Raw genomic sequence first — 14,731 nt, forward strand, 5'->3', positions numbered from 1 at the left:
CAAACTATAAGGAACTGCAAAGAAATGATTACTATAAAATGACGTTAGTGGTTACTTTTGAGTGAAGGAAGGGGTTTAAGATTGGGATGGAACATATGAAGGGACTTCCAGGGGGGCTGGCAAAGTTCCATTTCTTGAACTGGATGATGGTTACAAGAGTGGTTGGCTTATAATAACTCACTAAGCTAAGTATTTGTTTGGTTTGGTTTTCTATTTGTATCAGTTAGTAATGCCTAATACTAGGTTAACCAAATAGCTGTTTATCTTGACTAATGGTCCTGAGCAGGTGTCCAGGCACTCGGTTTTTCTAATGCACAACCCTGGGGTTTCAGACGCGCGTTAGTTGCCCCATGGAGGCAAGATGACTGCACTGTGTCCAGCCTCTCCGCCTCTTCCAAGCAAGAAGAGCTGGCACTCACTGCAAGGGAAGCTGGGGAAGTGGGTTTTTAGTTTTTAAAGTCCTTATGGTGGAAATTAACAGAGTAGAAGGCGATTCGGTGTGAGTGTTGAGAGAGAACCCTGCCTGCATGTGTGTATCGAGAGCAGCAGTTCTTAACTAGGTGTGATTTTGCCCCCCAGGAGACATTTGGCAACGTCTGTAGACATTTTTCTTGTCTTGGGGGCCAGTGTGCAGTGCTACTGGTATCTTGTGGGTAGAGGCCAGGGATGCTGCTATAGCCCTAAAGTGTGCAGGACAGCCCACCACAATAAAGAATGATCTGGCCCAAAATGTCAGTAGAACTGAAATTGAGAAACTCCAAAACCCTTTCAGTGGGTCCATAAGGTCAAAACTGATTTAATAATGATAGTAATACATTATTTGTCTCTTTCACTTTCATTCTTTCACAAGTGTACAGTGGAGTGGAGTTTTCCAGAGGCTGCATAACATGTGATATTGACTGTTGATTGAATGCAGAAACAAATATGAGAACCATCTGTCTTCCAGTAATCCAGATGTTAAAAAGATTTGAAAAAATGTGAAACCAATGGCTCTCCTCTCACTAATTTTTTTTGTTCTGGAAAATGTAGTCATTTTTCATGAAAAATATGTTAATGTATAATGGGTATATTAGTAATTATAAATGAATAAATATTTAATTTTTTTCTGTTTTATTTAATACAGTAAATATTGATAGCTATAGCCCACAAGACTAAAGTTCTTTGGGGGCGTCAGTAATTTTTAAGAGTGTAGAGGAGTCCTGAGACCAAAAGTTTAAGAACTGCTGATCTAGAGAATGGCTGATTTTCGAATGCCTAGGAAATGTGAAGACTACAAGAAGTATAATTATGTAGTCTGTCATAAATGAAGACCTTCCTTTTTTCTCAAGCCTTCATTAAAGCCTTCTCTGTGCCTAGACCCTATGCTGGGTTTTGGGAGCACACTGGTCAACAAAATAGGGTGTCTGCCTTCAAAGAGATTTCAATTCACCGATGGAGCCAAATCACATGAATGTGGTTATTTTTTTAAGTTCTGTAGTAGAGATATTTTCAAAGTGTGTTGGGATTACAGTGGGAAGCGCAGTGTTTCGGGGCAGCGTTATTAGATCAAGCATCATATCACACCTCATTCCCATTGGGAAGATTGCCACTTTCCTTTCTGCCGTACACAGACAACCCGTCTTTGACTCCCTTACTGTCTCCCAAACCACCCTATCCCGCCAAAGATAGGATTGGCCTCTAGAAATTTGTCATCAGTGGCTTAAAGTTAGAAACTGAAACTAATTTGATATGTTTTTGGCCCACTTTTTAGTGACTGTACTGGCGATATTTAATGAATTGCATGCAGATGTGGACCTTTATGCACTTCTGTTTGGAGAAAGCGTCCTGAATGATGCTGTTGCCATTGTCCTCTCCTCGTAAGTAACAATATTTCTCCCCGGGAAGAGAGACTCTGGCTTCCTGAATGCTCTGGGCTAGATTCAGAGGCCTGTCTTAAAAGTGTTAAGTATTGAATCGGGTGTTTTTCTAAATGATGTTTATCAACTTTGTTGGTAAAGTTATGCTGCTTTGTCCAGTTGGCGGCAATCTGAATGCTGATATCAGATTCAGAGTAAATTACATGAATACACCATGGAGAGTGCTCGGCAGACTGTAGATACCTGTGGTTGTCGATATTTTTAGGTACCATGGTGTAAAACAGCACAGTCCTTTTTAACTCTCTCTTCTTTTTAAACTCCAGGTCTATTGTTGCCTACCAGCCAGCGGGGCTGAACACTCACGCCTTTGATGCTGCGGCCTTTTTCAAGTCTGTTGGCATCTTTCTAGGTATATTTAGTGGCTCTTTTACCATGGGAGCTGTGACTGGTGTTGTAACTGCTCTAATATCCTTTTTGCAGTTTCTGCCCCTGCCTGGGTATAATTATGTGGCATGAGACTTATAAAGAGAAAGTTCTCAGTTCTTCCTTTCAGGTCAGAATCTTGAAGAGGTTGTTCCACTGGGGTCTGGAGGCTCCTGAAGTGTGTCCCTTTGGTGAAAGATGGCAGTCGAGTACCTAGCTAAGGGTCTGAGAAAATGTTTGGGAGTGTAACTCTAGGCTTAGCCCTGTCTCACCTTTGTGTTTTCTCTCCTCCTATGAACCAGTTGGAGACAGGAGCTCTGGGAAAGCATCAGTTTTAGGGGAGTGAAAAGAGCTGAAAAGCCAGGAGGAGGCTGGGAATCAGGGACCACCTCACGGGAGGCCGGGAGGAAGCAGGCTGAGAAGTACTTTAGCCTCAAGCTCGCGGCTACTGTCTGCTGGGCTAACGTGGCCCTAACTAGCCGGGGGCTGTCAGTGGGAATACTGTAAGGTGGTCTTCCTTAAGCAAAGGACTGTGCACAATATTTAGTCAAAAACCAACCAAGCAACCAACAAACATAAAAGCGAAGTGTGGAATGAGCAGGCAACCCCTCCACAGGTGTGCTGAGCCATTCATCCTCTCTTCGTGGGCATTTGGATCACTACTGTCCAATACAAATGTAGTGGGAGCCACAAATGTGAGTCACATCATTTCAGCCTGCAGTCACTACACAAATTGTTAACAAAACTCATACAAATTATTACTGAGATTTTGTGCATTCAATTTGTGTACTAAATCTTTGAGATATGGTGTGTATTTTGCTCTTAGAGTACATCTCAATTCAGACTATCCACACTTTAAGTGTTCAGTAGCCACCCGTGACTGGCGGCTATCATACTGGACAGCGCAGATTTAGATGGCTTTCTTCACAGAAGCCCTTTTGATGCCCTGGGGACTCATATTGCTCAGTGAAACCACTCCTGAGATGGTTCCAGGCTGGCCCACCATGGAATGGCAGTGTTAGGAGGGGAATCTCTGGTCCCAAAAGGTGACACCAGCACCTGGTAGTTGCCCCAAGAGTTGTGCATTTCTTTCTTTCTTTCTCATGCATTCATTAGGCACCTGCTGTGGACTCAGGCTCTAATGACCCATAGATGTCCAAGTGTCACCACTTTGTCTTCCCAGGCCTGCCTGAGGCACTCCCGGCGCTTCCAAAATTACCCTGCCAGTCACACCTCAGGCCAACACTGTGCCCCTCAGAACTGTGGACATTGTAAGGAGCACAGAAAGCCCATTTCCAGTTTCTTTAGAAAACTTAAATTTTTTTAAACAGCTTTATTGAAATAAAACTCGTGTACTAGACAATTCACCCATTTGAAGTGTACGATTCAGTGGTTTTTGGTGTATTACATTACTAATTTTTTTAAATTGCGGTAAAATATATATAACATGAAATTTGCCATTTTAGCCATTTTTAAGTATACAATTCAGTGGCATTAAGTACAACCACAATGTTGTTTAACCATCCCCACTATCTGTTTCCAGAACTTTTTCATCATCCTAAACAGAAACTGTGTACCCATTAAACAAGATCGCCTCTTTCCTCCTTCTCCCAGCCCTTGGTAACCTCTGTTCTACTAGAAAGCTTAATTTTTGTTACTTTAAATCCAAGCAGAAGCTTTGGGGCCCCAGAAGAAGAGTTGAAGGGAGAGGCTAGCCCCTAGGGAGGGGGTCCTGGGCCAGTAGAGTGTGGTTCTTGGTGACCCTGCTACTTGCTCCTGGAGACGAGTTCCTTGACAGGGGCCGACGTGACCAAGTTTACCAAGCTGCATTGCTTCCCCCTGCTGGAGACGGCACTCTTCTTCTTGATGTCCTGGAGCACGTTCCTTTTGGCAGAGGCCTGTGGGTTTACAGGTGGGTTTTCTCTACCCTTGGGCCACCCTTCTCCCCACAGTAGCGGGGTCTGTGGGAGCTGGAGGGGAGGGAAGAATTCTTAAATAGCAGCTGCATGGAGTTGATTAACTGTTCACTGAGTGTCCATATGGAGGATTGCTGAGCAAGGCTGGTGTTCTGCCTTATGGATAATTTAGTCTCCCAAAGCTACGTATTTTTAAAGGATAAAATTTATTGTTTCAAACTCAGTTATGTCTTTGAGTACTTATTCTAACTAGAAGTAGATGTTTAGCTGCAAAGCTTACTGAATATATTAACATTATTTGTAGCCTTCTCTAGATTGCTTTGTAATTTTACAAATAGTAGCAATAACAAGCAAAATATGTGTCCTTTTAAGGATAATTTTGCATCTACTCAGATGAGTGTGAACACAGTTTTTCCTTGTTTTGTCTCTGGTCTGTTTAATCATTGTTTTTCAATACTTTGTTTTTATGGTGCCAGTTTTATATATTAGTGTGAGTGATCATGTGGTTTTAGTTCCTCACATTCTCTTATTAGAAAAAAAAATCACTGAATTTTTCCATTAGAAAACTCAAGTACAATTGCTATACATAAATCCAGGTAGCTAGGAAGTCTTTTTATCATGTTTTCAAAATACTGCAACATCTTTATATGCAGCATTATAAAATGTCTCACTTCCTTAAAACTTGGCAATTATCTGTAAATGTGTAGGCAGAGTCCCAGGTGTGTCAATTGTTTTGCACAACAAAATGGTTACCATCAACCAGAAATCTGGATCATCAGGGCTTGCATAAATGATATAGTACTCTGGATCCATTTTGTCTGAAGCCCTAGACCATGCAAAAATACAAAGCATTGGTCTGCAGTTAAATTCATTCATTCTAAGATCAGAGAGGAATATGACAAAAGTGTCTGATCGGCGCTCACGGTCTCTTTGAGGGAATGAATGCTAAATGCCAAATACATGATAAATTCAGTAGGAATTTAGAGGAAGGGAGAGAATGCCCTTAAAGCTGGAGCACGGCGGAAGTCAGGGGCCTTGGCTCTGAAGGAAGGCAGGATTGGGAGAAAGAAAGGTTGATATGAGTGGTGAGGGCAGGGGGAGCTTTCAATACAGTAGTCCCCCCTTATTTGTGGTTTTACTTTCCACGGCTTCAGTTACCTGCAGTCAAGTGAAATATGGTCTGAAAATATTAAATGGAAAATTCCAGGAATAATTCACAAGTTTTAAATTGCACGCCGTTCTGAGTAGCGTGATGAAATCTCACACCGTCTGTTCCATCCCGCCCGGGACGTGAATCCTCCCTTTGTCCAGCATATCCATGCTGTGCTATATAGGAAAAAGCATAGTATCTACAGGGTTTGGTACTATCCATGGTTTCAGGCATCCACTGGGCTCTTGGAATGCATCCCCGGCGGATAAAGGGGGGATTGCTGTAATAGGAAACTTTCAGAAATATTCAGGAAGTTACATATGCCGGGCTTGCCTACCTTAACTTTTTGTTTCAGCAAGGATTTTTCCTACTTCTTTTTTTCCATTGATTTTTTTTTTTAACTCTCTCACCAGGCGTTGTAGCTGTGCTTTTCTGTGGAATCACACAAGCTCATTACACATACAACAATCTGTCGGTGGAATCAAGAAGTCGAACAAAGCAGGTGAGAGTGAGCTCTGGGTCCTTAGGAGTTACCTGCAAACGCAAGGGAGGGGACCCGCAGGGTTTACAGAGGCTTCCTTTTCCCTTTCTGTGCAGCTCTTTGAGGTGTTACACTTCCTGGCAGAGAACTTCATCTTCTCCTACATGGGCCTGGCGCTGTTTACCTTCCAGAAGCACGTTTTCAGCCCCGTTTTCATCATTGGAGCTTTTGTATCCTTTTTTGGTTCCACCGTTTTCTACGTGGAGAGGCGACCCCCGCTGGGGAAGCTATAATAATTTCTGTCTGGGAGGGTGACTGAGCCAGCGCTAGTTCATGGTATTTTTATGATGAGAAAAAGAAGGCTTAAGTGGTTCATAAAGCGAAATGTATTTGATTTAAAGATGGTGATTCTGAGATTGTCCTTTCTGCATTTTCTGTGTAAGGTGGCCTTTCCGTTGTGCTGGTGCTTCGCAGGTGGTAGTTTGTTTTGTAAAGCGCCCTTCTTAGCAGATCTAAAAGTCAGCAACCGTGTCAGTCCCCCAGATTATTTTTATTTCATTGCCTTGTGAATTGCAATCCAGGAGGTTCCCCGTCTGGAAGACCTGAAGGTTCTGTTCCTCCTGCTTGTGACTGCACACCCGGTGCAGGCAGCCCTTCCTTCCGCTGCCCAGGGGAACCTGCAGGCCATGAGCGCGCCTGGCCCGAGCTCTCCTGTTTTTACAGATCACCGTGGAAGAGACTCTTGTTTTTTAAAAAAAAAAAAGAGAGGAAGAAAAGATAAAATGGAAAAGTACTTGGTTCTTTGATGTGGTCCTGTTGTGAGCACAGAGTTTGGGAAAGAGAGTTTTGGGGGTTGGCGTCTGTCAGGTGAGGAGGGTTATGAATGCCCAGCCATGGATCGACAGCTGAGGGTTTTGCTCGCTTGGCCTCAGATCCTATTGTTTTTGTTTAAAGTGAACTTTTCTGGGGCTTGGAACAGTAGCAGTCCAGCTCAGCCTGGATTTCAGAATATTGAGCAGGCCTCCCCTATGGCTGGGCATTCACTTTTGCCTTTTGTAAGGCCTCATGGCTATCCTTAGATCTTGGGATGCTGGTAAAAAAGGAGCGTTTTTGTCTTCTGGGCTTTTCATTTATTGTGCAGGAATAACTGATACTCACTAAGCAGCTATATAGCAATAGTGGCCTAATGCCATGCCAGAAGCCTTCCACTCAGGGTGTTATGTGCTTCAGCTGGGGCTCATTTCTTGGATTTAATGCTCAATGGACGGACAGCTAAAAATCAGAGGAGTCAGTGTTTTTGTTCTTGATTAAGAAAGACCTTGCATGTCGTTCGATTTGTATTCCCAGCACGGCATCCTGTGAGAGAGAGTGAAAGCGCAGACCTTGTTTACAGTTGAGGCCTCATGGAGGGCGGGCTGGGTCCTCTGAATCCTGAAGGCCGGTGACCACTTGAGGACTTTTGCATGGCTTCTGGGATAGAATGTGCTTTATAAGCACTACCTGTTTCCTTCTGTTAAAAACAAAGCAAAATCAAACCAAAGAAAAAGATAAAAGAAGAAGGAGAGTCAGTTCTTAACCCCGGAGAAGGCAGAAGATAGTTCCGCCCTCGCTTCTGTCTGAAACAGCTGCAGCTCTGGCAGCTGGTGCTTTGCCGAAACGGAAACTCCCTGTTCCTCTGGCTTGCACAGTGGTTTCCTTCTGTGACCAGTGCAGTGTGCATCTCTCTGTTGGGCTCTGTTCTAAACTCGGCAAATGATGAATGACTGGCTTCCCTGAATTCTTTGGTTTCCACAGTGGAGTTCCTCTTCCACACTCCTCCTTTTCCATTTCTTACATCTCCAAAAGACACTCCAGCCACTTAGGTAGAGAAATCGCCCCAGGTCAATTCTTGCAAGGACTATGAATGTGTTAGGAATACTTTCAGTTTCCCCACATCTTATTTGTAGGATCTTCTGGTTATTGGAGCCCCTCATGTTTACTTCACCCTGAAGCTTGCGTGCGAGCTCTTACCCGGCAAACTTTCTCTTTATAGTTTGACTCAGGGGTTAGTAATTTTTTCTGCTTGTGATTTTTCTCCCAATAGAGCCCAACACACTGTTTGCTTCTCTCAACTCCCCACCCCTGCCCTTCACTTGTTTCTGGACTCGTTTTTAGATAGATCGGAGACTTGGTCCATACCAGTTTAATTAAGTCAAGAAGTTACAAGAGGGTGTTTAACAGGCAGGAAAGTATCTCTATGAGCCAGAAGGTTGGGAAAGTTGGCCAGTTGAATCCCACTTGTTGTTGAGACTTGTTCAGAGGGAAACTAGACAGCCTGGCTTCTTTGTGCAACTCTCCTGATCATAACGAGGCGTTACGGCATTCCTGAAATCCTCTGCTCAATCAGAGGTTGTGTGAAAGTGCCATTCTGGAAACTGTTCGGCCCTTAACCTCCACCTGGTGGTCAGGTTGCCATCTTCCTGGGCAGAGCTGCACATATCTACCCGCTCTCCTTCTTCCTCAACTTGGGCAGAAGGCATAAGATTGGCTGGAATTTTCAACACATGATGATGTTTTCAGGTAAAAAAAAATTAATGTAAAGAAAACAGTTTTATTCAGCAGTTGTTTTTAGTGCCTTTGAGTTGATTCTGATTCCTAGTGACCCTGCGTACACCAGATGCCAGGCCTTTTTGTGCCATCCTCTCACCTTTTAGTGCTCTATCATCAGACAACGGTCCGCTGCTGTTCATAGGGTTTTCATGGCCAGTTTTTCAGAAGTGCGTGGCCAGGCCCTTCTTCCTAGTCTGTCTTAGTCTGGAAGCTCCACTGAAACCTGTCCACCACAGGTGACCCTGCTGGCATTTGAAATACTGGTGGCACAGCTTTCAGCGTCGCAGCAACACGCAGCCACCACAGTATGACAGCCGACACATGGGTGGTGAGGTTCCCTGACCGGGAAATGAACCTGGGCTGCGGTGGTGAGAGTGCTGAATCTTAACCACTGGACCACCAGGGCTGGCTTTATTCACCAGGCAGTGTTAGTATGATTAAAATATAATCAGTAAGGCTCATAAAAAGCCAAATTCAAGTTTCTGGTTCTTTTGTATCCCCTGCAGTGCTGAATAGACAGATGTACACGTTAAATCGGGTTAGTATTGATTTTGCAAACCATGCTACCAAATGTGAACATTCTCCCCTAAAGTATTTGCATCTTTATTTTCTCTCTACCAGCCAAGGGACCTGGAGATATATACGTATTTAAAGTGCTTGATTGTTTCCTAGTAGATGTTCATAACTGTTAATCTTTCAGAAGGGCTCCAGGCCTAAAATTAGAAGGAAAAATAGGTCTTTAATGAGAAAAAATATGGGCCAAGTCACTCAACACCTCTTAGCTGCAGTGTCCTCTCTTGTAAAATAATGAAATTGAGCTAATTAGTTGAGGTCCCTCCTAGCTCTAACTTTGATGGAGCAAAAGAAATAAATATACTCATATAAGCAGAATGAACCGCCCACGAGAAGACTACAGCTGTGATCGTTTTGCTTGATTTACACTGTCTCCCAGATGCCCCCTTCTCCACTATAAAGCTGAGAAGTGTGGAGAAGCCACTGAGGGGACAAAGGACAACAAATAAATATGTGGAGGTAAAGAAACGAAAAAGCAATTGGCATGAGTAGATGGTGCAGTGAGAGTGGTAAGCGTCAGATGAGACCCAAGTTCCAGCCTTTCTGCAGAGCAGAGGAGGATATGTTGAGACAAAAGGCCACTGGGACCCTTAAAGTTCCCTCTGTCCTGTGTGGGGGAGGAGGGACTGTACAAGAGGCAGAGGAGCAGCTCTTGACTGTCATGCAGTCATTCTTGGGGGCCTCAGAGAGTCACACTGAAATCACACCAACAGGCACGGCTCAGCAGAGCAGTCACTTGGTCTAGTACCCACTCGCATCTGCACGTAAATATACAGCCTGCCATAATGATCTGCTTTCACTCTGACAAGCGTTTGTTGAGCATCCTCTTGTTAGAAGCCACAGTTCTAGGTTGTGCAGGATACAGAGCCCAGCTTCCTTCAAGGAGCTCACAGTCCACTGGAGGGAGACAGGTGTACAAAGAGCTAACTTTTTCCAAAGAGAGGGTGGTGAATTGCACAAAAGAGGAATGGAATAAATGTGGAGAAGAGGAGGGCCCAGGGCCATCTTCACAAAGCGGGTAACCTTCGAACTGGGCTTGGAAGAAATGGAGTTTAGGAGGCAGCAGGTTGGAAAGCTAAGGAAGCATTGCCATGTGTGGCTTGTTAGGAAAGGGTAGAGTCTAGTTCAAATATAAGGAACATGGAAGAATGCAAAAAGAGGGTGTGCCTGGAAAGGAAGATCACATGCAAACTGGTGCGAACCTTTAGGTTGCATAGGAATCACCTGTTGGGCTGGTCAAAGCAGGTTGCTGGGCCCCATGGCCAGAGTGTGATTCTGAGGGTATGGGGTGGGCCCTGTGAATTTACGCTTCTAATGTATTCTCTGCTGCTGCTGGTTTGAGAACCACCGCTGGAGTCTAGGCCATGGAGAAGCTCCAGTGCTGTGCCAAAGAGTTTGGGCTTTACTCAGGAGCAGCTGGGGAACATTGGAGGTTTCTGAGGAGGGCAGTGTCAAGATCCCCCTTAATATTAGGAAAATGCTGGTGGAAAAGAGAAAGATGAATTGGAGATAACTCGGTCACCTAGATAAACTTAAAATATGTTTGTTATCTTCTGTACTAAAAGACTGAAAAGTACACAGTGCTGTTTAAAGATGTCTTCTAGAAAAATTATTTCTTGCTGGGAGAAATCCAGCTATGAAAAGGAACTCACACTTCAAGGCTATGAAATACCAGAGGTTTCGCTCTCATATTGCTTACAATGTTTACCTAATAAAGAAAAATGTAGCACACGTTGTCTCTCTCTGACCCCCAAGTTTTCTTCTTTGAGACAACATCCCTTTAAAGGTTTAAATATTGGTCGATGACATAGTTAGCTGTAGGGTGATCTAGATATATATAAATATTTCACTAGGACAAGTTAATAGGAAATATTAACTTTGCTTTTTGTATAACTTATTGAGTCACTCTTTAGTGAATTATAGTAAAATTCTCAGATTAATGAGATTTTGAAATTATCGAGAGTGGTGGGAAAATGTGCAAACAGATATAGTGGGTATAACTTCATTCTCTCATATAATATACATACAGTCATGTCCTTGATGAATAGGAATTTATACTAGATATCTATTAAAGACCATGGATTCAGTCTTTACTATAGAATAAATTATGAGTATGAGGAAGGAACAAAAGGACTTAGAACGATAAACTCTAAAACATTCAAATGATGGTACTTAATCTTAATACCCATTAATGTAGATCAGGGTCAGCAAACCATGGCCCCGGGGCCAAATCTGGCTGCTGCCTGTTTTCATGTACCTCGAGGGTTAAGAATGGCTTTTACAGATGAATATTTACAATCCGTTTCACGATCATGGACACTAACTTTGAAACCCAGTTAAGTGAAATATGCCCCCCAAAAGAATTCCATTCTTTTCTTTGGTAGACCTGTATTACAACAAATTATACCCAGTTATTATATTCTCAGTTTTTGTTAATAAGATTTTGTGGAAATTTGTTTTCTCTCTTTTATATAAGTACCTACATAATATCCTTGATTCTTCCTCTTGGCCCACAAAGCCTAAAATATTTAATATCTGGGCCTTTACCAAAAAAATTGTCAACCACTGACATAGATCAGGTTATAACGTTACTTCTCTGCGTGGCTTTGCTAAGGAAATGATGAACTGTTTTGTGGTTCATGGTACGCGGCCACAGATCTGCATTTGACATACTGATCCCTAGCTTGTTTCTGAAGTTAATAATGACTAAGCCATGCTTGGGTGGTGCTTGGATCACAGACTTAGAGAGCTTAGATTATTATTTCTTATTTATCTTTCTTTGTACTTCATGTGACTAGCAGGAGAATTATTTCAGTAATAAAAGAGTGTTGTTATTCTAAAGTGTGCTGTACAAAGTAGTGCAGTTTTTCTTATTGCATTTGGGCATTTTGGAAAAGAAAACTTCAAATGGGAGAAAATCATATTCCTTTGAGGTTCTTCTTTCTGAATAAAATTCAACTTGACTCCCAAAGCACAAGTGGATACAGTTTATTAGCTCGGGTGGCAGCAGTGGATTTGAGGACACACTGTCGTTGTCCTTATAACCAGGAGATCTTGCTCTTTGGTCCCTGTAGGCCTCAGGGGAGCGATGGCATTTGCGCTGGCCATCCGAGACACGGCATCCTACGCTCGCCAGATGATGTTCACGACCACTCTCCTCATTGTCTTCTTCACCGTCTGGATCATTGGTGGAGGCACAACGCCCATGTTGTCATGGCTTAATATAAGGTTGGTTTGAAACCAAGGCCAGTTTTGTGTCTAACTATGTCACGATGCCCATGCAGGGTGTGATACAGCTTAGTGCATGGAAGGTTTTCATTTTGCTTTGGGGAGAGATTAAAAATAAAAAACGATAAGTAAAAATTCAGAGTATTGAATTTTCCAGGAGAAAAAAATGTTGTCATTAAAATTTTTGTATAAAAACAAGGAATTAGAAACACCTGGACCTTGCTAGAGCAGCGACATTAGGGCAAGATTTCAGAAAGTCTTAAAGCTGCAGGAGGGAGAGTAGACACAGCTGCTGGCGATGTCTGATAGTTCATATTCCTTCGAAATCAAACCTAAGGCCTTAAAAATAATCTCATTAACCAGAAATAAAAAGAGGCAATTAGAGTTTTGTTTTAAGAGGAAGCTATATGCTGTGTCTCTTGTTGCTTGAGTGCACAAAAGAGGCGACATTTCCTGCATAACCCTCATTTGTTGCAGCCTCGTGGGCGTCCCCTGCCTGTGGTTTTGTAGCTGTGTCAGGATGCAGGGGCAGTGACCTGAGTTTGAGTTTTTAAGAACATTTGAATTCCAAACTGTGCTTGTGAGCTCTAGTACCTTACAGTAACGAGGATACTGGGACAGGGGTCAAGAGACCCACAGGCCAACTCTGGCTCTGGTTTAAAGCAAGCCACTCATGTCTTTGGGCCTCGGTTTCCCTCAGTGTTAAATGAAAGGACACTGTCAGATTTCCTCTAGGTCCCTTCAGCTCGAAGTGTGCGCTCTGCATCATTGGTGCGAAGTGCTCTCGCCGCCTGCCTCAGTTTCAGATCTGCAGAGGGTGAATGTTGACCGAGAACAAGAAGACACTTGGGTAGTGCATAGATGTGAAGAAGAATTCTCTGAAAAGCCACAAGGTGGCAATGTTTTTTTCTTTGCTGGCTTTTAGTTTGTTCCCTTCTCTAGAAGATCGAATGCATGGGACTGACAGTGCAGAGCATGCCTATCTTGGAGGAGAGAAGAGGAACAAGGATCTCACAGTCATCCTTGGAGTCAGGGAGAAGACTGGAATTTGAGAATGGTCTCCTCCATCAGGGACTTCTTAGACTGGTGGCAGGCAGGGATTCCTGGGCTTGGCCACTGCCAGCTGCACCATTTCTGGGCTAGTGTGTCTCAGCCTTAGATCCGGGGGTGTCTGCAGAACCTAGGTGGGGCTTGTCAGTGACAGTCATATAATAGCTAACACTTGTGCTGCAGGCGTTGTTCGAGATGCCATGCGTATGTTAAGATAATCCTCCTAACATTCCTATAGAGCAGCTACTACTATTCATCTTTGTTTTGGAGCTGGAGAAACTGAGGCACAGAGCAATAACTTGCCCAAGGTCACAAAGCTTTAAGTGAACGAACTGGGATTTGAACCCAAGCAGTCTTGCCACAGAGTCTACACTCTGTACTGTGCTGTACCACCTGTAAGGCTTGCTGTATTAGGGACTGTTTTTATGTTGTAAAGTTTGGGACGATTAGAATTTCGGTTTCCTGGCATGAATCTCAAGAGTTGTAGTAAGGAAGATAATTCCTCTGTGGGAATAGAATCCTGAAGAAGAAAAATTACAGATTTTTGGCTTTAAACTCAAGGCATAAGATGGTACCATCTTTGTTCTGTGTAACAGAATAAGAGCAAGAAAGGAGGTTTGCCCTGCGCAGAGGTGAGAGTCTTTGCCTTCGGTGACCTCTGAGCTTACTGCCTGCTCCTGTTTGTCGGGTCACCCAGTAGGTGCCCTGGATGCTCAGAGCCTGGTTAAATCATGTTTGTCTTTCATCTTATTTTATAAATCCTTTTCTGTAACACCCCTCAACATATACAAGACCAAATAATTTTCCACTGAGAGTAGAAAGTTGACTTGTGACATTTTGCCCTTCTCATAACTTTTTTCCTCAAGTAGGCCGTTATTAAAGCAGTCCTACCCTGAGCCGAGAGCGTGGGCAGCTCTCTCCGAGGTGAACAAGCCGTATATGTACAAATATAATAATGGGATTGTTGTGAAAGTATTAATGTAATGCCTAGATAGCACTTCGAACATAGCAGCTAGTAAGATGATTGTGTATATAAAAGATCCAGTTTCTCTACGTCCTTGCCAGCATTTGGTGGGGTCACTATTTTCATTTCAGCTCTTCTAATAGGTGTGTGGGATAGCTCACTGTGGTCTTAATTTGCGTTTCTCTCATGGCTAATGATGTTGAACATCTCTTCATTTGCTTGTTTGCCATTGGTCTATCTTCTTCGGTGAATATCTGTTCTTATCTTTTGTCCATTTTCTAATTGGATTTTTTATTGCGTTTTGAGAGTTCTTTATTCTAGATACTAGTCTTTTGTCAGATATATGGTTCACAAATATTTGCTTCTCTTCTGTAGCCAATCCTTTTAACAGAGTGTCATAGAGCAGAAGTTTTAATTTTGATGAAGTACAATTTGTCGTTTTTTCTTTTATGGATTGTACTTTGATGTCATGTCTAAGGACTCTTCATCAAGCCAAAGATT

General features: G+C 43.0%; 1 protein-coding gene across 3 annotated transcripts in view; it reads left to right on the forward strand.

Annotated features, from left to right (window-relative positions):
• SLC9A7 (solute carrier family 9 member A7) overlaps window positions 1-14,731 on the forward strand; it is a 150,649-nt gene that overhangs the window by 89,865 nt on the left and 46,053 nt on the right. For 2 of the 3 annotated variants that reach the window (XM_014867610.3, XM_044763415.2), the window contains exons 6-12: window positions 1,751-1,856; window positions 2,180-2,321; window positions 4,086-4,191; window positions 5,759-5,847; window positions 5,943-6,056; window positions 8,274-8,385; window positions 12,063-12,216. In XM_014867610.3, the coding sequence (XP_014723096.2) occupies window positions 1,751-1,856; window positions 2,180-2,321; window positions 4,086-4,191; window positions 5,759-5,847; window positions 5,943-6,056; window positions 8,274-8,385; window positions 12,063-12,216 (823 nt within the window). Of the gene's footprint in view, window positions 1-1,750; window positions 1,857-2,179; window positions 2,322-4,061; window positions 4,192-5,758; window positions 5,848-5,942; window positions 6,057-8,273; window positions 8,386-12,062; window positions 12,217-14,731 lie in introns of all 3 variants that reach the window. The other variant, XM_070502739.1, reaches the window with a different exon arrangement.

The sequence above is a fragment of the Equus asinus genome, chromosome X (genome assembly GCF_041296235.1).
Source record: "Equus asinus isolate D_3611 breed Donkey chromosome X, EquAss-T2T_v2, whole genome shotgun sequence".
Taxonomy (NCBI): Eukaryota; Metazoa; Chordata; class Mammalia; order Perissodactyla; family Equidae; genus Equus; species Equus asinus.